Source organism: Amblyraja radiata, chromosome X, assembly GCF_010909765.2.
Source record: "Amblyraja radiata isolate CabotCenter1 chromosome X, sAmbRad1.1.pri, whole genome shotgun sequence".
Classification (NCBI taxonomy): domain Eukaryota; kingdom Metazoa; phylum Chordata; class Chondrichthyes; order Rajiformes; family Rajidae; genus Amblyraja; species Amblyraja radiata.
The window spans coordinates 3414912-3441321 of NC_045999.1; the positions used below are offsets into that span (position 1 = coordinate 3414912).

Consider the following 26410-nt stretch of genomic DNA (forward strand, 5'->3'; position numbering starts at 1 on the left):
CTAGCGCCCCCCCGTTCCACATCCTACTCTCCACCCTCTGGAGAGAAAATACAGGAGTTTAAAGCCTCAGGTGTCCTCTATGGGTGTCAGAGGTCATGGGGAGGTGGCAGGAGAATGGGGGGGCTAGGAGGGAGAGATAGATCAGAATAGACCTGATGGGCCGAATGGCATAATTCTGCTCCTATCCCTTACGAACATGATTTAAGAACAGCTTCTTCCCCACCGCTATCAGACTCCTGAACCCATCACCCCTTTCACATCGAAGATAGACACAAAAAGCTGGAGTAACTTTGTTTGAAGTGATTGATCTTGAGAAGGGTCTCGATCCGAAACGTCACCCATTCCTTCTCTCCAGAGATGCTGCCTGACCCACTGAGTTAGTTACTCCAGCATTTTGTGTCTATGTTGAATGAGAATTTGTTTCTTTCTGCCATCTAGTGCCCCGTTGAAGAATCACACAATCTTGGACAAAGACCCTTCGGCCCACTGAGTTTGTGTCAACCATCAAACATCCATTTACATTAACCCATGTTTTACATCAACCCTATGTTCTACTCTGTCCATATTCTCCTCCACGCCCCCAATATTTATCACGCGCCCCCCCCCCCCATGCAAGAGTCAAGATTTGTTATATTTCATTATCTCATCGTTTCATTCGTTTTATTAAGAATGGTTTTTATTGTTATATGACCCAAAATTCTTACTTGCAGCAGCACAGCAGATATGTAGACAAGGTACTGTGTAAACACTATCATAAGCAACATAAAGAAGTTCACTATATAAAAAAAACAATCAATAATAGTGAAAAGACAACAACAATGCCCCTCAAATCTAAGGTAGACAAAAATGCTGGAGAAACTCAGCGGGTGAGGCAGCATCTATGGAGCGAAGGAAATCCTCACCCACTGAGTTTCTCCAGCATTTTTGTCTACCTTCAATTTTCCAGCATCTGCAGTTCTTTCTTAAACAACCCCTCAAGTCTATGTAGTTCAGAGCTTATAGTGTTTAATAGCCTGATGGCTGTAAGGAAGAAGCTGTTCCTGAACCTGGATGTTACAGTTTTCAGGCTCCTGTACCTTCTTCCTGATGCAGGGGTGAAGTGAGAGCGTGGTCAGGGTGGTGTGGGTCTCTGATGATGCTGGCTGCCTTTTTGACTCCTGTAGACTACTGTAGATCCCTTCGATGGTGGGGAGGTCAGTACCCGTGGACTGGGCAGTGTTCATCGCCTTTTGCAGTCTTTTTCGGCACAATGGATGGCCGATGCTGGAGCCTTGAGCAATAAACAAAGTGCTGGAGTAACTCAGCAGGTCAGGCAGCACCACTGGAGAACATGGATAGGCGACGATTCGGGTCTGGATCCTTATTCAGAGATGCTACCTGACCATCTGGGCTACTCTAGCACTGTGTTTTTCCCTCCACTAAGGATGGGACCCAACCTAAAACGTCATATGCCCTTTCCATCCACAGATGCTGCCTGACCCGCTGAGTTTATCCAGCAGCTTTTTTTACTCAAGATTCTACATCTGCGGTTTCTTGCATTTTCCGCACACCGAAGTTTAGGCTATTTGTCATCTACGTTTTGCTTTGAAGTAAATATGGTGAAATAAGTTGCAGTCCTGCACATCTGTTCTCATTCAGTAATCCCAGAGTGACTCACTGTATTGGCTGGGACATTCAACAGAGTTAAAAAGTAATTTGGGAAATTCCCTGCCATTTTTCACTTTAACACAGACTGACTCTGTATCCTAACCACTGGACAACCAAATCCAACCTTGTCACCTCCCTACCTCCGTCTCCTCCTTTAAGTGCAGTGCCATGGAAACAGGCCCTTCAGCCCAACTTGCGTTTGGCCCAAATCCCACTAAACCTGTCCTATCCATGTACCACTGCCATTGGGAAGAAGGTACAGGAGCCTGAAACCTGTAACGTCCTGGTTCAGGAACAGCTTCTTCCCTTACAGCCATCAGGCTATTAAACACTACAACCTCAAATAGGCTCTGAACTACATAGACTATTAGTGTTATAATTATTATTATTGCACTATTGCTTGTTTTTTGAGTATGTGTGTATGTGTATGTGTACTGTATATATGTGTGTATGTGTGTATTTCTGAGAATGTGTATATTTACACACACTGAACTTTTTTCTCTCTCTTGTTGATTATATTGTTTACAGTGTACTATGCCTACATATTATGTTGTGCTTCTGCAAGTAAGAATTTCATTGTTCTATCTGAGACACATGGCAATAATGCTTCAATTTCTCAAATGTTGCAATAGTCCCTGCCTCAACTACCTCCTCCGGCGGCTTGTTCCATACACCCTACACCATACTATGTGAGAAATTTACTCCTCTGGTTTCTATTACATATTTCCCCCTCAATCTTAAACCTTGAGTCCTCTGGTCCTCGATTCCCCTACTCAGGGCAAGAGACTTTGTGCGCGTACCTGATCTATTCCTCTCATGATTTTGTACGCCTCTATAAGATCACCCCTCGCCCTCCTGCCATTCAAGTCCTAAGCTGCTCAACCCTCGTCCTCCACCTTTGCACGGGCACAGAAGACCCTCTAACAAAACAAAAAAAATGAATTATCAGTTCCTCTAAGCAATCAAGACAGTGATAAGGCAAAAAAACGAAGTATGGCAAATGGCCAAGGAGGAATTGTGCCACTGTAACACGAAGCAGGACTCAAGTTGTATCACGGGAACAGCAACAAATCTCCACATTCTTGTAGTTTACTGTAACTTGGGTGAACCGTATGTTGCAATTTATCAGTTCCCTCAAGGCATGCATTGTGTAATGTGTAGGAATGAACTGCAGACACTGGTTTAAACTGTAGACACAAAAAGTTGGAGTAAGTCAGCAGGTCAGACAGCAAAGTCATAGATTGATACAGCATGGAAACAGGCCCTTCGGCCCAACTTGCCCACACCGGCCAACATATCCCACCTACACTAGTCCCACCTGCCCGCGTTTGATCCATATCCCTCCAAACCTGTCCTATCCATGTACCTGTTTCTTAAATGTTGGGATAGTCCCAGCCTCAACTACCTCCTCTGGCAGCTCGTTCCATACACCCACCACCCTTTGTGTGAAATAGTTACCTCTCAGATTCCTATTCAATCTTTTCCCCTATGTCCTCTTGATCCTCGATTCACCTACACTAGGCAGGAGACTGCCCACTCAACCTCTCCCTATAGCTCAGACCTTCTAGTCCTGGCAACATCCTCGTAAATCTTTTCTACAGCCTTTCCAGCTCGACAACATCTTTCCTATAACATGGTGCCCGGAACAGAACACAATACTCTAAATGTGGCTTCACCATCGTCTTATACAACTGCAACATTGCCTCCCAGCAATTCTGTAGAAAAAGAACAGGTCATGATTCAGGTCAAGACAACCCAAACATCACCTACTCCTTTTCTCCAGAGATACTGTCTGACCCGCAGAGTCACTCCACCTTTTTGTGTCTATCATTGTGTAATATAATTGCTTAATATTGCTTTCTTAAATATTCCTCCTTAAATGTAAAGACATGAATTATCAAGATATTGAAATTATATTTATTTAACAATTTTTTTCTGATTTGATGAAGTTATTTGAATTCCTTCAAACTACATGAAGGAAAATCTCCATTTCCACATACACCAGCCTGGAGCCATTTGCAATTTTCCGTAATTATTTTTTAAACACTCCCCGGACATTAATTTTCCAGTTCTGTCAGATCTCAGAAGATGATCTAAACCAGGTCTAAGTTGGTTGTCAGGACCTGTCTCACACTTGGCAAACTAATAACCCTTTTACCTAATTCAAGGGACTTTACCCCTCCGTATCTGTCATCCGATCCTGTTCTAACACTTTGTAAGCTGTGCGGCAGATCGTTGAAAACATTAGCTACGCAGTGGCGCTGGTTTCCGTCGGGAACGGTGACGGACACACCCCACGTCCCTGTCCTCCAGTTCATGCAGACTTCCGCCGCTGGAAGTCTAGGATGTTGGTGTGTGTGTGTGTGTGCTTTATCATCGTTCCTTACAATGCCGTGTACGACAGTGATCGCAACTTCTACTGAAGTGTGTGGATGGCCGTTGGCTCGCTAGGAGCTCATCCGCCCTTTGCCTGGTCTTGTTTTTGGTCCTGCTGGGGGTCCACAGCCCCCTCCTCACCTGGCAAACCAGGTGGGGGAGACGGTTTAGTCACTGACTATCCGACCATGGAGCGGGTAGCACGGGATTACATGGTACCCGTGGCGGGGGGAACTCCCCCCGACCTGACCTGGTCGGGTATGAGTGCCAAACATTGCCAGAACCAAAGATCTACAATTCCCTTCTACAGCAGCTTTTTACCTCTGTTTTTCTCCTCTACCATGTTTGGACTTACAATCCACTTGCTTTGAACCGTGTTGCCCTGTTATACTTCTTCTCATTTGATTCAGTGTCAAATTAGTCCTAATTTCAACATAGAACAGTACAGCACAGAAACAGGCCCTTCAGTCCACAATGTCTGTGCTGTGTACATGAAGCCTGATCTTCTCTGCCTGCCTGATCCATATTCTTCCATTTCCTGCATATCTAAAAGGCTCTTAAACGCCACTATCGTATCTGCCTCCACCATTACAATTGGCAGTGCGTTCCAGGCACCCACCACTACATGTATATAGAACAAACATAGAGCAGTACAGCATACAGGAACAGGTTTACACTTACAATCCACCTGCTTTGAACCATGTTGCCCTGATATCCCCTGCTATAAATTATTCTTAATTTCAATTTCAATTTATATTTTCGCCAATTTAATTATTTTTTTAACTGAAAAAGATTACTCATGATGCCAGACCCTCTGAGTATTTCCATCCCTTTGTAAATTAGTTCCTTATTTAAACCCATCATCGGCTCTGACCTCCCTTCCATCGAGGGGATCTATCGCAGTCGCTGCCTCAAAAAGGCTGGCAGCATCATCAAGGACCGACACCATCCTGGCCACACACTCTTCTCCCCGCTACCTTCAGGTAGAAGGTACAGGAGCCTGAAGACTGCAACGTCCAGGTTCAGGAATAGCTGCTTCCCCACAGCCATCAGGCTATTAAACTCAACAAACAATATTCAAAACTCTGAACATTAATAGCCCATTGGTACACAAAAATGCTGGAGAAACTCAGCGGGTGCAGCAGCATCTATGGAGCAAAGGAAATAGGTGACGTTTCGGGCCGAAACCCTTCTTCAGACTAATAGCCCATTATATGTTTATTTATACATTATCAGTTTATTTATTCATGTGTGTATATATTTATATAATGGTATATGGACACACTGATCTGTTCTGTATTCATGCCTACTATATTCTGTTGCAAGAAAGCAAGAATTTAATTGTCCTATCTGGGACACATGACAATAAACTCTCTTGAATCTTGAATTGTTCAAATTGGTCTTTCATCTCTTGGTTATTTATGGTGGTGCAATGGGAAATGATTTGCAGAACACCAAAAGCAGTTCATTACATGCTTCCATTGGGTGCCATTATGCTCTCAAGTCAAGTCAAGTTTATTTGTCACATACACATACGAGATGTGCAGTGAAATGAAAAGTGGCAATGCTCGCGGACTTTGTGCAAAAAGACAAACAACCAAACAAACTATAAACACAATCATAAACACACACATATTATTTTACATATTAAATATTGGAAGGAAAAACGTTCAGTAAAGTCAGTCCCTGGTGAGATAGGCGTTTACAGTCCGAATGGCCTCTGGGAAGAAACTCCTTCTCAACCTCTCCGTTCTCACAGCATGACAACGGAGGCGTTTGCCTGACCGTAGCAGCTGGAACAGTCCGTTGCTGGGGTGGAAGGGGTCTCCCATGATTTTATTGGCCCTGGAGTTGCACCTCCTGATGTATAGTTCCTGCAGGGGGGCGAGTGAAGTTCCCATAGTGCGTTCGGCCGAACGCACTACTCTCTGCAGAGCCTTCTTGTCCTGGGCAGAGCAATTCCCAAACCAGATGGTAATATTCCCGGACAAGATGCTTTCCACAGCCGCTGAGTAGAAGCACTGGAGGATCCTCGGAGACACTCTGAATTTCCTCAATTGCCTGAGGTGGTAAAGGCGCTGCCTTGCCTTACTCACGAGTGCTGCGGCGTGTGATGTCCATGTCATATCCTCAGAGATGTGGACTCCCAGATATTTAAAACAGCTCACCCTATCCACAGTATTCACATTTATCCTCAATGGTGTGTATGGTGTCAACCTGTTGTCTCAGTAATACCACTCTTGGAAAGCAAGTAACTTGCTTGCACTGATGTTTGGACTTGGCATGTGTTACGACCATTGCATCAGGAGAAAATTCAACAGGAGTTCTTTAATACACCAATGTATTACGTGGCTAAAATTGTGTGCATGTAACTTGATTGTCCCTGACTCTTAATGTATAAGGAACTGCAGATGCTGGCTGGTGTACACCAAAAATAGACACAAAATGCCGGAGTAACTCAGCGGGTCAGGCTGCATCTCTGGAGAAAAAGAATAGCTGACATTTCGTGTCGAGACCCTTCAGTGTCAGATGAAGGTTCTCGACCTGAAACGTCACCCGTTCCTTTCCGCCAGATATGCTGCCTGACCAGCTGAGTTACACCAGCATTTTGTGTCTATTTTTGGTGTACACCAGCATCTGCAGTTCCTTCTTAAGCAAGCAAAACCGATCATATGCAAGACAACACTCCGGCAGCACCCTGCCTATTATTTCAGCACGTGAAAAAGATAATTTCACACCTTCCAAGAAAAAAAGCCAGGGACAATAATTGCCAGTGCATTTAATCTGCAGATCACAAAAAGAGGAAATACATTAGACAGATGCAGTTTATAAACAGCTCAAAGGAAACCACACAGAATCTGTTATGATGAAATACCACTTGCTGATTAATTTTAAATGAGTATCTTTTCAGCCAACCTTCATCAATTTTTTAGCTTGTTATCTCGTTGATACTTGAAGAAACTCCAATTTTTATAGGTCAATGTGGAAGCAGAGCAAAAATGGGACAACATTAAAACAGCTCGTGAGACCCAGTATTCTCATTGAATCGTCTACATTCCCTCATGCGATTCAGCATAAACAGGAAGGCTTTGGTGATAACTCACATCCTGCAGTTTTGGTGAAGAGTAAAGGGCCCTGTCCCATTTTCACAACCTAATTCACGACCTTTTTTACTCTTGGACATTTTTCATCAGGCTAGAAAAAACGCCCCGACCTACTTGATGCCACGAGTACCTACGACTAGCGTCACGGGTCTGAAGGTGGGTTTCGTCCTGAAATGTTGCCTATTTCCTTCGCTCCATAGATGCTGCTGCACCCACTGAGTTTTTGTCTACCTTCGATTTTCCAGCGTCTGCAGTTCCTTCTTAAACACTAGCATCACGGCCTGCAACGACCATGCTGCGAGTATGAGTCAAGGGCAAACTCGGCAGAGGTCGTGAAAGTGGGACAGGACCTTAACAGCAAAGATCTATGAAAAAGCAATGAACCCACTCAATGGCGGTGTTGTGAACGTGGCAGTTCAAATCTCGCTGGCAACCAGCGGAAGTTCACAATTACATGGGTTTTGCTGGACTGCAAGAGAATTTCACAATGTGGTTTCAAATGCAGGTTTCTGCTGCAGCTATCATTTACTACTCAAGCTTGACGTTCTTTGTGGTGTTTGTTGATTGAGGCATTAGGATGTTGTTGTTGACATTACGAGGGTTTCACCAATTTACAGGAAGCAGGCAATGCCCATCTATAAAGTAGTGTGGTCATTGTAGAGATATGGGTAAGTGTATTGTGCCTGTCTCTCTCTCTCTCTCACACATACACACACAGACATATTCTGGCTCAACACACAAACCTCGTCCTCCCTCTCTCTTGATCATTTGTCTCCATGTCTCAAAGGGCGGTGCAGTGGTAGAGTTGCTTCCGTACAGCACCAGAGACCCGGGTTCGATCCTGACGATGGGTGCTGTCTGCACGGAGTTTGCACGTTCTTCCGGCGACCGCTTGGGTTTTCTCCAGATTCCTGCCACTGTTGCTCGTTACCCCAGATGGAAGCATCCCCCCCCACTCCATCATCCCAGGAATGACTCCACCCAAAGCCTACAGCCTAGCCCAGAAAACTAACTGCTCAATACCACACAATGACCTTACGATGCAGGATGCTGGTGGTCCATGGATAGGCAGGAGGGTACTAAGCTGCAATTAGGATGCAATCTTCAGCCCATTCGATGTGTGTACGTTATAGAAACATAGAAATTAGGTGCAAGAGTAGGCCATTCGGCCCTTCGAGCCTGCACCGCCATTCAATATGATCATGGCTGATCATCCAACTCAGTATCCCGTACCTGCCTTCTCTCCATACCCTCTGATCCCTTTAGCCACAAGGACCACATCTAACTCCCTCTTAAATATAGCCAATGAACTGGCCTCGACTACCCTCTGTGGCAGAGAGTTCCAGAGATTCACCACTCTCTGTGTGAAAAAAGTCCTTCTCATCTCGGTTTTAAAGGATTTCCCCCTTATCCTTAAGCTGTGACCCCTTGTCCTAAACTTCCCCAACATCGGGAGCAATCTTCCATATCATCCATAACAGGCAACCCAATCTCATTACTTGCACCCACTTGCCCCTGGATCAAGGCTTCACTTTGACAAGCACAAGATGCACTTGTTACCACCACCATCCCATGTCAACAGAAGCTGCTCACGGGCAATTTACAATCCATGATGCTGTATATCTGGGGCACGATACAAAATTCTGACCACGGCCCCACCATCGCAGCCTTGAAACTTTGTTCCTTTGGCAGTGAGCAAAGCAAGGTGGGTGCACCTTCTGTGAAAACCAGGGAGAAATAGTCTGAGGGGTCTCAACCCAAAATGTCACCTGTCCATGCTGCAGATCCACAGAGTTGCTCCAGCAACTCTTGTTTGTGCTCAAGATTCCACCATCTGCAGTCTCTTGAGTCTTCATTGATGGTCTTCATGTTACAGCTTTGCCACCTAGAACAAGTTCATCTGGTGCCTCTGTTACCTCCCCTGTAGGATATTAACCCCTATCTTTTCCAGTGTTAGAGGAAGCCTTCAGTTTCCTCTAACTCTGTTGCAGCATTCTACAGCTAACAGTTTTACATCTCCCAGCTCTGAAAGTTATGGCCAACGCCCAGGAGGACTACAACCAATCTCCAGAAACCATTAAGATGGATAGAAAATAATTCAGATGTTTCCAAACCTCTGGATCACAAGACAGAAGCAGAATCCGACCATCAAGTTTGCTTTACCATACAATCATGGATGATCTATTTTCTCTCTCTCAACCCCACAATCATTGATGCCCTTACTAATCAGAAAAACTATCAATCTTCACATTAAAAATACAATGACTTGGCCTCCACTGCTGTTTATGGCAACGAATTCCAGATTCCAGATGTTAGCATTCATAGCAAAAGGATTTGAGTATAGGAGCAGGGAGGTTCTACTGCAGTTGTACAGGGTCTTGGTGAGACCACACCTGGAGTATTGTGTACAGTTTTGGTCTCCTAATCTGAGTAAAGACATTCTTGCCATAGAGGGAGTACAGAGAAGGTTCACCAGACTGATTCCTGGGATGTCAGGACTTTCATATGAAGAAAGACTGGATAGACTCGGTTTGTACTCGCTAGAATTTAGAAGATTGAGGGAGGATCTTATAGAAACTTACAAAATTCTTAAGGGGTTGGACAGGCTAGATGCAGGAAGATTGTTCCCGATGTTGGGGAAGTCCAGAACAAGGGGTCACAGTTTAAGGATAAGGGGGGAATCTTTTAGGACCGAGATGAGGAAAACTTTTTTCACACAGAGTGGTGAATCTCTGGAATTCTCTGCCGCAGAAGGTAATTGAGGCCAGTTCATTGGCTATATTTAAGAGGGAGTTAGATGTGGCCCTTGTGGCTAAAGGGATCAGGGGGTATGGAGAGAAGGCAGGTACAGGATACTGAGTTGGATGATCAGCCATGATCATATTGAATGGCGGTGCAGGCTTGAAGGGCCGAATGGCCTACTCCTGCACTTAATTTCTATGTTTCTATTCACCACCCTCTGGCTAAAGAAATTCCTTCTCATCTCCATTCTAAACACACACCCATTGACATCGGATGGAAGCTGCATACCAAATCTCGTTGCACCTATGTGCAATGGCAATAAAATATATTATTATTATTATTCTGAGGCAGGAGGAATGGAAGGAGAGAGAAAATGTAGAAGTTACCTAAAATTAGAAAAATCAATGTTCCTACCGCTGTGTTGTGGGCAACCCAAGCAAAATGAGGTGCTATTCATCAAAATTTGTTTGTGGCCTCACTCTGACAATGCAGGGCTAGGACAGAAAGGTCAGTATAGGAATGGGAAGGAGAGTTAAAATGGCTCACGGAACATAGAAAATGGGTGCAGGTGGGCCATTCGGCCCTTCAAGCCAGCACTGCCTTTCAATATGATCATGGCTGATCATCCAGAATCAGTACCCGGGTCCTGCTTTCTCACCATATCCCTTGATTCCGTTAGCCGCAAGAAGTTACATACAATTCTCTCTTGAATACTAAAAAGGGGACCCAATCAGCCTTGGCGGGGTAAGTGCAAGTGTCCCGAGAAGTGGTTGCAGCGCGATGTTTGGTCTCGCCGATGGACAGGAGACTACATCGGTGCAGTAGATGAGGTTCAATAACTAGACCAACACTGACTCAAAACTTTGCCTACAAATATTTCTTACAGATTTTCAATCAGTCATCAATGAGGTGGGTGAAAGCTAACTCCCCAGATTCTTCTCAAAATAGTGTGAGCAAGCTACCCAAGTGGCCTCACGGAGAAACAGCATCCGACAACTACCACAGCTGTTAAAGACAGCATTGGCATGAACATTGTCAAGTTGAAGCTGCTGCCACCTGGAAGTGCTAGTGCTTTTGGCAGCCCAGACATTGATGGGGAAATGACTGCGCAAGCATAATCATTGGGATCAGCGGGTGCTCCAACGAAGCAGAAGGTTCGACCAGGCCCGACCCGGAGTTTGATCGCTCTGCACGGGGGAGTTGAGATTCCCCCACCTCCATGCGAGAGCTTGATCGCCCCGACACGGAGGGCCCGATCGACCGGCGGTTATGGGCATGAAGATAGTCCCGTCAACGGAAGACCCGAGACCCCCAACCACGGGAGATCAAAGGGGGGAAGAGATTTAAACTTTTTTTTCTCCTTCCATCACAGTGAGGAATGTGGAGGAGTTACTGTGGTGGATGTTTATGCTAAAATGTACTTGGTGTGTTTTGTTGCTTTTTATTGGTATGACTGTATGGCAAATGAAATTCCTCGTATGTTGCAAAACATACTAGGCTAATAAAGTAATTATGATTATGATGATATAAATCTGTTCAAACAGCAGGTATCAATGTATCAGGCCACTGTTTATTGAACTAAGTTCATAGGGGAACAGAATACATACAACAGAACAGAATTAAATGTCCGATAGTAATATTTCACACTGTATCTTGTATCATGTACAACCACATCAAATGAAGGTCTGGAAACCGTCTGGAAGAGAAAAGATGTTGCATAACGTCAAGCAAATTCCTTTTGATCTCACTCAAACTGAACAAAGTTGCCAATAAATATAGGAAATAGAAAATATAAAGGATATTATCACAATAGAAAACATCAAGGATATTATGTGCAGGAAGGAACTGCAGATGCTGGTTTAAACAGAAGATAGACACAACAAGCTGGAGTAACTCAGCGGGACAAGCAGCATCTCTGGAGAAGGGTCTCGACCCGAAACGTCGCCCATTCCATCTCACCAGAGATGCTGCCCGTCTCGTTGAGTTACTCAAGCATACTATCTTCCCGAGACTTAGTTCTACACATGGCAATAAATAAAGCACAACACAGTGCTGGAGCAACTCAGCAGGTCGGACAGCATCTGTGGAGGGAATATTAAAGAAACTCGCGTTTGTGTTTAATGCAGTAAAATATCCCAAGGTGATTTCATAAGAGAAAACAGAACTTATCCAACCACGTGAGCGAAAATCAGAACTTCCAAAGGTAGGTTAATAAGGGAGAAATGGAAGAATTGGGGAGAAGCATTAAAAACTAGGAACAACGTTCTTGTGTATGGGGGGGGGGGGGCTTAGAAAGTTGAAGGTCCAGCGGGTATTTTAATATGAAGAATAATCCATAGTTAGGCTCATATATTTATTTTAAGAAAGAGCAAAGGAGTATAGAATATAGTATGATTGAGAAAAATCTTTCCAAACGTTACTGAATCTAATAGCTCATCTCTTGTGCAGGTACATGGTCTCCTCAGCAGACACGCCAAATTAAAACTAAATTTCGTGCAAGTCCAAATATTCTCTCGCATTTCAATGAGAACCACATTCGAACAAAGGGGGAACTGGCGCATGGCAGGAATTTGTAACTTTGCATGCGCCCTTTATGTGGCCACTATTTGCATAATGTGGGTAAGCAAGCAAAGAATTTCACTCTGACAATAAAGTTTCCAATTCTAGTTCCCTGACAGATCCTAAAATAGTTTGCTATAATACGCCTTAAAATTACATGCAAAAGTCCTACATTTAAGCACATAATTTTGTTTGCAGGAAAAGGGAACTGCAGATGCTGGAATCGTGAGCAAAAGACAAAGTGCAGGAGGAATTCAGCACGTCAGGCAGCATCTGTGAGGGAGTGGATGGGCGACGTTTCCACTTGCAAACCTTAGAGTCAGTCATACAGCATGAAAACAGGCCCTTTGGCCCAACTAGCACACGCTCTTCAGACTCATTTCTTCCGAGGCCCGAACTGAAATCTCACATCGATTCCCTTCACAGATGCTGCCTAATCCCAAGTTACTCAAACACTGTGTGGTTTACTTAAATTGTTCAGAACCAGATTTGATCTTATAACAGCAGTAATTAGGCAACCAGCATTTTACTTTTACAAGCTGCCCTGACAAATCTAGACATGACATTCTCAGTCCCACCTACAGATCTGCCGTCAGCTGAAATGGCTGCACCTCAAAGATCCAGGCACAAAATAAATGACGCAACAACCATAAGTACAGATTGCGTGGGTCATACAAGCCTGGTTATTAAATGTCAGTAACCTTAGTTGGGAGGGCACAGTGGCGCAGCGTGGTGTTGCTGCCTTACAGCGCTGGGGACAATGGTTCTATCCCGACTGTCTGTACGGAGCTTGTACGTTCTCCCCGTGGGTTTATCTCCGAGATCTTCAGTTTCCTCCCACACTCCAGGTATGTAGGTAAACTGGCTTGGTATAAATGTAAATTGTCCCTACTATGTAGGATAGTGTTAACGTGCGGTGATCGCAGGTCGGTGCCGACTCAGTGAGTCGACGGGCTTGTGTCCGCGTTGTATCTCTAAACTAAACTAAGAAGTTGGCATTTTTGAATGATCACAGGCACAGAGGGCAATCTGAAAGAGGCTGAAGATAGACGCAATGCATCAAGGTGCGTCAAGCAATTACTTTCCATTCAGTGCGAGGGTTGAATCACAAGATCCAGCAATGTATTAAGCATCCAATATCAAATTATTCTTTGCTTTATTGAAAAGTAGTAATGTTGCTCGACTCTGAAATGTTTCACCAACAAAGCAATATTTTGGACTGAGTCATTGGCAACAAAAACCATTAATTACATGAAGATGTCAAATGACGCAATGGTCTAGAAAGGTGGAGTAGGGATCATTTTTTATTGAGGCGACAGTATCTTTAAAAATCTAAACGCTAGTGGAATGAGAAATCTATACCAAAGTCAACGTTTTTCAGAGCCATTTCATTAAAAACAGACAAGTAATTGATGAAGGCAATTGATGAAATTTCCAACTCATTAATAAATGTATCACCTTCTCTAGATTAACCTATCACAAGTAAAGAATGGCGACTCAGTCAGCACCACCCATGGATCATTTTTAATGAAGCCTTGAAATTCGTCCACTACAAAAGTCAACAAGTAAGGACAAAGCGAACTGCTCGTACAACTCGATGGACACAAAATGCTGGAGTAACTCAGCGGGACAGGCAGCATCTGTGGAGAGAAGGAATGGGTGACGTTTTGGTCGAGACCATTCTTCAGATACGTTGACACAAAACGTCACCCATTCTTTCTCTCCAGAGATGCTGCCTGTCCCGCTGAGTTACTCCAGCATTTTGTGTCTATCTTCCGTTTAAACCAGCATCTGCAGTCCCTTCCTACACACTGCTAGTGTAACTCAATGGGTCAGGCAGCACAGTGGAGGCAAAGGGATGGTTAGCAATTCATGACCAGGAACATTGACTGTCCCTCTGCCTCATGTGCTGAGTGACTCCAGCAGTTTTTGTTTTTTTTGCTCCAGATTCCAGCATGTGCAGTTTCTTGCACCTCCAAGACTTTAAGAGTGTCTGAATGCATTAAAGATAAAGCTCTTAAATGCATTAAAGCTCTTAAAGATAGCAGAGTCCCTCAGGGGATATGGTGAGAAGGCAGGAATGGGGAACTGAATGTGGATGATTAGCCATGATCACAGTGAATGGCACTGCTGGCTCGAAGGGCCGAATGGCCTACTCCTGCACCTATAGTCTATCAGGAAGAATCCAAAGACCGGGATCATTCCAGCTTTGTGCACATGGGGATATAGATTCTATTAATAGGAAATTTCTGAATGCTAACAGACCATAATATGGGATCAAGTTAAACTCCTTAAATCAATTGAAAATAATTTAAGAGTTTAGCATATCTTTTAGCTCAATATTTTCCACAGCAAATTATTCAGATTTCACTTTCTGTAGATGACTGTATGATTGTGGCTTAGTGTTAAATATTGTCTGATAACACTCATGCACCACCTTGGGACATGTTATTACATTAAGGCCACCATAGAAATAAAGAATATTTGCTATTATAAAGTAGACTCCAACTATTTTTTTTGGTGGCCAATCCAGTACATTATTTTATTCTTACACATGATTTTATTAACTTAAAAATACAAATTTGAAATGTTGCATATCTTATTACATTAAATTGGTTGAATCATACAAAATATTTAAGCAGTGCTATTCTAAACTCACCAAAGTATAATATTATAATTTGTCTAGACCTATCTCCTCTGGGGTAGGAATTCCGAGTTCGGTTAGCGTGGGCCTGAGTTCTTGAATAACGTACGGATAGATCTCTTTGTGAGGTCCGGCTTTATCCTGTAAAATTGAGAGGAGTCAACGTTAATTCAGCCATATAATGCAATAAACCGGACCACAGCAAAACACCAATAATCTGGCGTACAAATATCCAGCATACGGCACCCTCTTGCAGTCTGAAATGGGAGCAAGGGTAGGTGGCCTGAACGGAGGTAGCAAACACTGGCGGGGTGTGTCAGGTTCTTGGTTCTTGGTTTCTTGGTCCTCCAAAATATTCCAAATGGAATTTAAACTGGAGGTGGTACCTCATGGTGGTACCCCATCTCCACCCTCCCCCACACCTCTCTCCCCCTCCCCTCTCTCCTCCTCCCACCCCCATCCTTCTCTCCCCCACCCCCCTTCCCTCTCTCCCTCCGCCCCCTTCCCCCTACCCCTCTGTCCTTCTTCCACCTCTTCCCCTACCCCTCCCTCTCCCCCCACCCCTCCAGGAAACACTGGTTGGATTTGTGGCCTGTTCTAGTGTACGATGTTCTTGCATGTTTCAGCTCGCTTTGACAAATCATAACATACGCGCTGAAACTTAACATGTTCCACTTCCTGCTGCTGTTTAAACCCCCTTCAAACTCAGGGGGTTTTACTGATTTTTTATCTTATAGAATAGAATAGAATAGTTTCTTTATTGTCATTGTAACATGAACCATGTACAACGAAATTGTAAAATGTCAGCCAGTCAGTGCACCATTCAAACATTTCTAAAAGCTAACGATACATACAAAGTAAAATATTTAAAAAGATAAACAACTAAAATAAATATCATAAAAATAGCACGCATAAACACCCAGCCCTACATCCTTCTGTCGATTTCATGTATGTATGTATCGCCCCTGCGTTCCTTGGCGGCTACATTTAGTGCCTTTATAGCAGTGGGGTAAAAACTGTTTTTAAGTCTGTTTGTCCTTGTCCTTATATTACTGTGCAACGTTTTAAGTGAAAGGATTGCACTGGAGATGTGCCAAATGATTGGAGAATGACTGCATAGCCCGGGAACTAGCATTTGCATGGTTATATTATGGCCTAAAAGAGCTGGCTTATTCCGATGCAAGTAAACAGCTTATTTCAACTTAAAGCAGCAATTCACCAGCACCAACACTGGAGCTAACTTTTATTCTAAATTCACTTTCACATTAAAGTCACTCCCTTCTGTTTTCACCCTTCGTGGAAAAAAATGTATATGTTGAAATCCAAACGGGCGCCTTTGTTTTCTGCAATAATATCATTAATAGTTTGATCAAAGAATATGCTAATTCTGGGGGAAGCCATATTGCTAATTCTAAGGGGTATTAAGAATCAATTGCATAGCGTAAGATTGCAGGCAACGGCACCACAGGGGAGCAGTGTCAGTGGTGCGTAGATTATTCATTGTTTGCTTGCAAAATGCACAGTGGAAATGCAGGGAATAGTCGGGTCACATCTGAGGGAAGAAAAACAGATTTAAAAGGTCTCCAATGAGGTAGACGGTAGGTCAGGACTGCTCTCTAGTTGGTGATGGGATGGGTCAGTTGCCTGTAATAGCTGGAAAGAAACTGCCCCTGAATCTGGAGGCATGTGGCTTCACATTTCAGTTCCTCTTGCCTCAGCCTTCAGACAACAAGCCTCGTCAGCTCAGCCACAGAAGGGCTCCGATTCCGATCTGACCCAGGTAAATGAAGATATGAAGTGCAGCATAGCCAGGAGAGAAAATGGGCTAACAGTAAAGTATCACAGATATTCAGTATTTGCAGCACTTAGCAACTTGCAAGAGGTTACATGTTTAAAGCATCTGAGCAATAAATAGGATATCTGCATTGCAGATTCAAACAGGATGCAGCAACCAAAATTGCCTCCATTTTATAGGTCTGCAAAAAAAAAAAAAATACTACACTATTCTCATGTGCAAACTAAATATCTCACCCAGATATCAACACGCTACAATCTTTTACCTTCATGATTACAAAACAAGTAACTGAAGGTAAAGCCGTTTCAATTCCACTGACCTTCACTGCTTCGAGGATACGGATTGCACTAGCTAGATCATTTAATCTACGGCATGCTCTCAGGGCTGCATCAATAATGTTGGGTTCAGGAACCAGATCGTATCCAATGAGGGTGTTCATTCCTGAAAGTAAAATAGGCATTCACTGCAGCAAAATCAGCAAAGCAGAGGTTTTTCTTAAAACGACAATTTTCAAAGAAATATCAAGCATTTAATGCAATGCAAGTGCACAAAAGAATAGAAGGGACAGGGATCCGATTAGGGAAGTTTAAATTGCATGCTGCAAGGACCAAGAACCCACATATGTCAAAGGTAGACACAAAATGCTGGAGTAACTCAGCAGGATGGGCAGCATCTCTAGAGAGAAGGAATGGTTAACGTTTCGGATGAGACCCTTTTTCAGAGAGTCACTCCAGCATTTTGTGTCTACCTTCGTTTTAAACCAGCATCTGCAGTTCTTTCTTACACCAACATGTATGTCAGTCCAGCTCAGACTGGCACAGAAGCAGAACTTGATTCAGGGACTCTTCTTCGGATGGAACATCCCCCACCCTTTTTCTCCAGAGATGTTGCCTAATCGGTTGAGTTCCTTCAGCGCTTTGTGTCTACGTTTGGTTTCTACGAGCATCTACTGATCCTTTCTACACCCCTTCACTTGTATCCGTCTATCAGGTTCCAGCCCTTGCCCTGCCTTCACCTCCTTGCCAGCAGCCTTTGCCCTACTATAATCAGGATCCCAACCTAAATGTTGCAGCTCCATGTCCTCCAGAGATGTTGCCTGTCCCAACAAATTACTCTGGGACTTTGTGCTTTATGTCCCCGCAATGAAAATAGTTACACAGCAGAATACAAACTGCATTTAGCGCCAACAGTCATCAATCCAAATTGGCTTGGAGCGGCAGTGTATGTCAGACACCACACAGCCATACTGGAGATAGACACAAAAAGCTGGAGTAACTCAGCAGGCCAGGCAGCATCTCTGGAGAAAGCGAATAGGTGACGTTTCAGGACAATTCCCTTCTTCAGACTGAGTTATTCAGACTGCAGTTCCTCACTACTGGATGTCTTGCTCCAAAAGCCTCCAACAAGATCTCAACCCCAACCAAGTGACCCTTCTCACATTCTACACCATCGACAAAATACACTTGCCACAAACCCACATGGCTGCTAATTGGAAACAGACCAAATAGATGGGAAAATTGTATAATTAGGAACAGCATTTTTCAACCATCACGATGTTGGGGAAGTCCAGAACAAGGGGTCACAGTTTAAGGATAAGGGGGAAATCTTTTAGGACCGAGATGAGAAAAACATTTTTCACACAGAGAGTGGTGAATCTGTGGAATTCTCTGCCACATAATGTAGTTGAGGCCAGTTCATTGGCTATATTTAAGAGGGAGTTAGATGTGGCCCTTGTGGCTAAAGGGATCAGGGGGTATGGAGAGAAAGCAGGTACAGGATACCGAGTTGGATGATCAGCCATGATCATATTGATTGGCCGAAAGGCCTACTCCTGCACCTATTTTCTATGTTTCTATGACCATTATTTAACACAGTCCAAATCCTTTCACTGATGGTAAATGGTCATATCAAATTAATTGGTATGTTAAGACACAATACTCTAAATCCACTGAAGTTTGGAGTAAAATAACTCATCAGGCAGCATGCGTACCATATTTTATTGCTGTCCATCGCAACAAATAACCTTTTTACTGCATTCCACTTTGCCTAATGACCCCAATAAATTGGTAAAGAAAAAAAATCTTACACTGCGCCCATTATACTTTCAATTCACCCATCTCACTCAAAATAGCACATGAACAGGCACTCACGTGTCTGCCACAAATTCTGCTTTGTTCCCATCCCGGCCCAATGTCTTGTTCGTTCCCACTCCAGGCAGTACCCAAATTACAGCCTCACAGATACAAACCACTAGAGCACAATTACGGGAAAACAAACAGACTTCGGGAGAAAGTTTGGAAGAAAAATGAATGGACATAAAATTCTCCTTTCACCTCCACAGGATCATAATGCACAATTGAACTGATCACCTGCTTTCAATGGGGCTTGTGTGGGGGCGGGGATATTAATTCACAACTTCACAAGTAATAGGAGTAGAATTAGGCCATTCTGCCCATCGAGTCTACTCCACCATTCAATCATGGCTCATCTCTGGCCCCTAATCTAATTTCCTGCCTTCATCCCATAACCCATGACAAAATTCAGATTTTTTTATGCAAAAATTAATTTGTCACGATTCACATTACAATTCGTCTTCCAACTTTATTCAAGCGGTAGTAAGGAAAGCTTGATTTTTGGGCAATAGACATGGTCTGTGAGGTTGAAACGTTCTCCGAGGGGCAGTGACATCAACAGGCTATCCCAACAGATTTTTCCTTTTACCTTTTCGGAGCTCCCATGCGTCGATGTCAGGCTTGTTGAAGTACGTCACCCAGCGGGCATCAAACTCCTCATCCGTCTCCTGCTTCCCATGTGAATACCATCGGGCAGCAAGGGCAGCTGTCAAAGAAATGCAATGCAAAATCCTACTTTCATCAACCAATATATTCAATGGCCTACTGCTCCACACATACACTTGCTGCAGTTCTTTCATTTCATTAAATAATCACCTTACAGATAATTAAACTGATGGGACACATAGTGACTGCCACCATTAATAAATACCATGCATTACTGTATTATCCTCTTGTGGACATCTCGACCAAGGTCACAATTTATTTCCAGTCTTCAACGTGCAATGCTGAGAATTCAACCTACTACAATACAAGGCTGCTGTAATTTTATTTGTGAAATATTTTTAAGAACAGGTGTGCACATTTTCCAGAATATTAACAAGTAATTTAATTATCATAAACCTGTCTTGTGCAAAGAGAAAATCAAGCCATGCCACAGACTGAACAAAATCACCACGAATGCTCACACAAATACTAGAGATTGAGAGAGAACTAGCTTCCACTGAAAGAATGGCAGATGACCAAGAAGATTACAGTTTGTATCAGTTGCCAAACAGTTCCAAACTCAACAAATCAATCTCAGTTGAAGACTTCAAGATGTTAAAATGCAGATCATGATCAAAGATATGTCAGCGAAGGTTTACCATGTTCATTGTCCCATCCGGGACATATGACTCTTGATGTCTGAACTGTAGAATTTTAAATTGCTCAATGGCAATTAAACAAGGTGGCAGTAAACCAGAAACATTTCAATACATGGCAAAATAAAAATCCTAACCTGATCTTGAGAATGTGAGGAAAGAAAAGATTACAACCGATTCAAATCAGAAACAACCTGTTTCCGATGTCCAGTTCCTCGCATGTTGCAAAAAGACTTCCAAATAACCTGGCCACTGACAATTTGTCCCCTGGCAGATTTTCTGGGGTGGAGGAGCACTCATATTATGCCGGCTCTGCACTGTGCCCAGTAAACGAACGTCAATAATGGGAACAGACACCCGATCCACAATTCTTCTCAACACTTAAAACAAAAGATTGCCTGGAGGTGTGACTTATGAAATTAATCCAGAAAGCAGGACATTAATCTCTTTTGGAATGCAATGCTGGATCAGTAACAATAAATCTTGCCCAATTTATTACAATGCTCATTTTGAAATATAAGGAAACGTTAATTATTAACAGAGCCAAGCCCAAGCAGTTTCCCAGAACCGAAAAAATAAACCCTCAACTTCCTTAAAATGCTTCAAATGAACAGTTTAAGGGCTCACCACCAATGCTCAGCATCTTAACAAATTCAAAAATCAAAAAGGGGTGAAATGCTTCATCAACCAATATTTTCCAATTTCTTCCATTTGAGAGCAATCTTGATAAACATATTTAGAAAAATGATATTTCGCAATTCAACGAGGCCTTTTAAAAATTGCCATTTATATGAATACTGGCAAATGCAAAACTCTACTTGAAGTTCTTAGAGAGCCTGAAGAACAGCCACTATACTTCATAGAATTTTACATCAGATTTCACATGGCCTCTGTGTTTCAATCTTCACCTTTTGACACCTTAAGGGGAAGATTAAAACATGGGCTGGAGACTTAATAAAGAAAATGCCGAGCACAAGCAACAACTCCAGTTGCAACCGAAGGCCTCAGAGAGGTACTGATGTTTTTTATCTGTCCTGTACGCCAAGACATTCCGGGAATAATAGCTGTTCCAAGCAGTTCATGTATCCCACGCCTGAATGCAGACTGATTCAATTAGCTTTCCAAAGTAATTCATTAATATATTTACAACTGGACTCTCTAAATTAATTAACTGAAGTTCAGTCATTTCCTATTCATGCTAGTTTAACAAAGCACGGATGCCAACACAGTAATAAAACCTAAAAATTATATTGGGGCATGCTCTCTATTCCAGAGACAGGTTCTTCATGGCACTGCAAAAAAAATGTATACTCTTAAATGTGTGAGTTGACTCATAAGGTGTTCATTCAGACCCACACAGACCATTGAGCCTTTCAAGCCTGCTTTGCAATTTGATAAGATCATTGCTAATCTGATTGTAACCCCAACAGTGTTATCTTCTAACTACAATAACCTTTCACCCAATAATCCACATCCACCTTAAAAATATTCAAGGACAGTTTCCAGTGCCTCGTGTGAAAGTTTAAAATAATGCACGACCTTCAAAAACTTTAATCTATCCCAAAACAATCCTTACCTCAAGAGTGTCCCCCAAACAGGAAACAATCAAATCAAAAATATCATATGGGACGTGTGTTTTAGATTCCATAAAAGTAGGAGTCTTTTTGACAATTTGAATATAGTGCTGCAGCATTTGTGGACGTGACTTCAGGCCAGAAGTAAAATAACGACCTTGAAATATCCTTCCACCAAATGCAGTGTTAATTTTGGCGGTTGCAGACGGAGGTGGTGACAATTTAGAAATTCTAATGAAAACTAAAAAGAGAACAATCTTCAAATCCCAATACATTAGTCGAGCACATCAGTCACGGGCCTCTGTAAGGCGTGCTTTAAGTCCGCAAACGCTGCATTCTGGCTAACGATTAAGACAGTATTTCATGGTTTCTCGGATTTCTAGTTTGCATCGTTCTTAAACCGCCACAATCACCCAAGGGTCATTAAAGATGTACACAAGGTGACAGCAATACGGGGAGTGGTGGAAGAGGGAGATGTGGGCAAAGGAGGATGCAGGGGGAAGAATCAATCCAAGCCACTGGATGGATTTAAGAGAGAGTTAGATAGAGCTCTAGGGGCTAGTGGAGTCAAGGGATATGGGGAGAAGGCAGGCACGGGTTATTGATTGGGGACGATCAGCCATGATCACAATGAATGGCGGTGCAGGCTCGAAGGGCCGAATGGCCTCCTCCTGCACCTATTTTCTATGTTTCTAATTATATATATCTGGAGTAAGATGAAAAGGTGTTCAGAAAGCCAGTGAATGAAGAGTCTGCAGGGACACAGGGAAGGTGACCTTAATGAGTGGAAGGTGACTGCAAGGAGAAAGATAACGTGCTATTAACTACCGGGGAAGAGGAGGGGGTTTAACAGTGGGTGGGGGAGCTAACATTGGCTGGGCTGAAGATATCCACAAAAGAAGTGTCAGCAGTGTGCAGGAAGTAGGAGGTGTGGTTGGGTGGATAGGATACGGAAAAGGGAAGGGGGGGGGGGGCAGGGAGAACTGTCAGCTGTGTAGTGAGGATGGGGGGTGTTGACTACAAGGTGAGAAGGGTAGGGAAGAGGGGAGGAGTTGAGGGAGGGGGTGACAGAGGGGGTGACAGAGGGGGAGACGGGGTGAGGAGGGTGGAGGGAGGGGGTGACAGAGGGGGAGACGGGGTGAGGAGGGTGGAGGGAGGGTGAGGGGGTGACGGATTGAGGGTGGAGGGTGGAGTGACCGCAGGGTGAGGCTAGCGGTGAGGGGGTGACGGATTGAGGGGGGGGTGACCGCTGCCAGTGGAGGCCGGCCGGCCGGCGTGTGTACCCGTGGTCTCCCCGCCCACAGGCCCGAGGCCTACCTCTCCTGCCGCCGGGTCATTACAAGGACACGGGCCGGTGCGGCTGCAGCGGGGAGAGGGGGAGGTCGGGGGGCCGGGGCTGGGGGCTGATGCCGCCTCACACACACCCCCCCCAGTGCCCGCCATTTTAGGGGGTCGTCACCGCCGCCTCATGCTCTCCGTCTCTCACTCACTCACTCACCCGCCGGCTGGGCCCGGGCCTGGGCCTGGGATGATGGCGACCCCCCACTGACCGCCAGCGCCGCCGCCCTCCTCCAAGCGGCCAGGCCGCCTCTGCTGCTGCTGCTGCACCTCAGCGCCGCTCGGAACATGGCTGCTCGCCGGCTCCCCGCTCCTCAGCTGGTGATCGCCGCCGCTGCCGCTGTCAGGCTGCGAGAAAGAGAGAGAGTGTGCCCGCCCCCCCTCCTCCCTCCACCGGAACTACGTCACCCGCCCCGCACTAGATGTCACTTCTTACCCTCTCCCCCTCGCTCCCCGCCCCGCACTGACGTCATCCGACAACCTCCTCCTGATGTCACTTCCCTCCCTTTCCCTCTCCCGCCCCGCACTGACGTCATCCGACAACCTCCTCCTGATGCACTTCCCTTCCTTTCCCTCACCCGCCCCGCACTGACGTCACCCCTCCCGCCGCCAAGGATGTCACTTGCCCTCACCCGCCCCGCACTGACGTCATCCCTCCCGCCGGCAAAAGGATGTCACTTCCGTCCCTTTCCCTCACCCGCCCCGCACTGACGTCATCCGACAACCTCCTCCCGATGTCACTTCCCTCCCTTTCCCTCACCCGCCCCGCACTGACGTCATCCGACAACCTGCTTCTGATGTCACTTCCGTCCCTTTCCCTCACCCGCCCCGCACTGACGTCATCCGACAACCTCCTCCCGATGTCACTTCCCTCCCTTTCCCTCACCTGCCCCGCACTGACGTCACCCCTCCCCTTCCAGCCGGCAAGGTTGTCACTTCCGCCCCTTTCCCTCTCCTGCCCCGCACTGACGTCAATGTCATTTCCGCCCCTCTCTCACATGTTAGGAACGCTGCCCGACCCGCTGAGTAACTGCAGCCATCCTCCTGTCCTGTTACCACAGTCAAGCTGGATTATCTCCTCTCCCGTACGTGTGTTTGCCAAAACCCCTTCAGCATTAACACTGTGAGATGTGAGTAAACAGCCTGAGATAATATAATAATAATAATAATAAATTTTATTTATGGGCGCCTTTCAAGAGTCTCAAGGACACCTTACAAAAATTGAGCATGTAGAGGAAAAACATGTAAGGGGAATGAAATAAATAGTAGAGACATGACTAGTACACAAAGTAAAGACAGAATTCAATACTGTCTGGAAGAGATGTATCAACAGAGCCATCTCCATCATCAAAGACCCCTACCACCCATCGCATTACATATTCTCCATCCTGCCATCTGGGAAGAGGTACAGGAGCATTAGCTGCAAAACCAGCAGGATGCTCCTCAGCTTCTTCCCGCAGGCTATAAGACTGTTAAACGGACTTTGCCCCCTGCCAAAGTATCGCTCACCAACCACCAACCTGGACAGAGCCATTGTCGTGCCGCTGCCGATCGGAACGCCTGTTGATGTTTAGTTGAGAGTAGTGTTAAACTTGTTCATGATATATGTATTTTTATTTCTATTTATTTTTTACTGCACACTGAATGGACACTGGTTTGAGTAACGTTTTTTTGTTTCCTCTGGGTATGTGAGTACTCAGGAAAATAACAATAAAGATATACAATACAATACAATACAATACAAAACACAATATGAGGCAATTAATGCACAGATGAAAAGGGAGGGGGACGTGGGGCTAAGGATAGGCAGAGGTGAAGAGATGGGTCTTGAGGCGGGACTGGAAGATGGTGAGGGACACGGAATTGCGGATCAGTTGGGGGAGGGAGTTCCAGAGCCTGGGAGCTGCCCTGGAGAAGGCTCTGTCCCCAAAACTGCGGAGGTTGGACTTGTGGATGGAGAGGAGACCGGCTGATGTGGATCTGAGGGACCGTGAGGGTTGGTAGGGGGAGAGGAGGTCAGTGAGATATGGGGGGGCCAGATGGTGGAGGGCTTTGTAGGTGAGGACCAGGATTTTGTAGGTGATCCGGTGGGAGATGGGAAGCCAGTGAAGTTGTTTGAGGACTGGAGTGATGTGATGCCAGGATTTGGTGTGGGTGATGAGTCGGGCGGCTGCGTTCTGGACCAGTTGGAGTCGGTTGATGTAGGTGGAGCTGATGCCAAGGAGAAGTGAGTTGCAATAGTCCAGTCGGGAGGAGATGAAGGCATGGATGAGTCTTTCAGCGGCGGGAGGTGTGAGAGAGGGTCTGATTTTGGCGATGTTGCGGAGGTGAAAGAAGGAGGTTTTAATGACATGGCGGATGTGAGGCTCAAGGGGAAACCAGCAAGGTTATGAGGAGAATAACCTTGTTCACAAGGTCACAAGTTACAGGGGTAGAATTAGGCCATTCGGACCATCAAGTCCCCTCTACCATTCAATCATGGCTGATCTCTCTCTACCTCCCAACCCCATTCTCCTGCCCTGTCCCCATCACCTGTGACACCCGCACTAATCAAGAATCTGTCAATCTCCACCTGATAGATTTCCACTGACTTGGCCTCCACAGCCTTCTGTGGCAAAGAATTCCACAGATTCACAACCCTCTGACTAAAGAAATTCATCCTTAACTCCTTCCTAAAATAACTTTTATTCTTTAATTCTGAAGCTGTGACCTCTAGTCCTAGACTCTCCCGCTGGTGGAAACATCCTCTCCACATCCAGGCCTTTCACTATTCTGTATGAGGACGCCCCTCAATCTTCTAAACTCCAGGCCCTGTGTCGTCATAAGCTCAACATATGTTAACCCACTCATTCCTGGGATCGTTCTTGTAAACCTCCTCTAGACCCTCTCCAGAGCCAACACATCCTTCCTCAGTTATGGGGTCCAAATTTGCTCTCGACCCAAAGCGTCACCCATTCTCTTTCTCTGGAGATGCTGCCTGTCCTGCTGAGTTACTCCAACTTTTTGTGTATCTATGGTTTAAACCAGCATCTGCAATTCCTTCTCACACACAAGCAATCTATCTTTGTAGGAACAAACTGCAGATGCTGGTTTACACCGAAGATAGACACAAAATACTGGAGTAACTCAGCGGGACAGGCAACATCTCTGGAGAGAAGGAATGGGTGACATTTTGGGTCGAGACCCTTCTTCAGGCTG

The 26410-nt window shown here is 44.8% G+C and overlaps 1 protein-coding gene across 1 annotated transcript; it reads right to left on the reverse strand.

Annotated features, from left to right (window-relative positions):
• Positions 1-11417: 11417 nt before the first annotated feature.
• LOC116968362 (cytochrome c oxidase subunit 5A, mitochondrial) lies at positions 11418-23585 on the reverse strand. Its single transcript, XM_033015153.1, has 5 exons — positions 23373-23585; positions 19589-19705; positions 17187-17308; positions 15088-15213; positions 11418-11565 (listed from the first exon to the last, which is right to left on the reverse strand). The coding sequence occupies exons 1-4, from the start codon at positions 23500-23502 to the stop codon at positions 15100-15102; spliced, it is 483 nt and encodes a 160-aa protein (XP_032871044.1). The 5' UTR covers positions 23503-23585; the 3' UTR covers positions 11418-11565; positions 15088-15099.
• Between the last annotated feature and the right edge of the window lie 2825 nt (positions 23586-26410).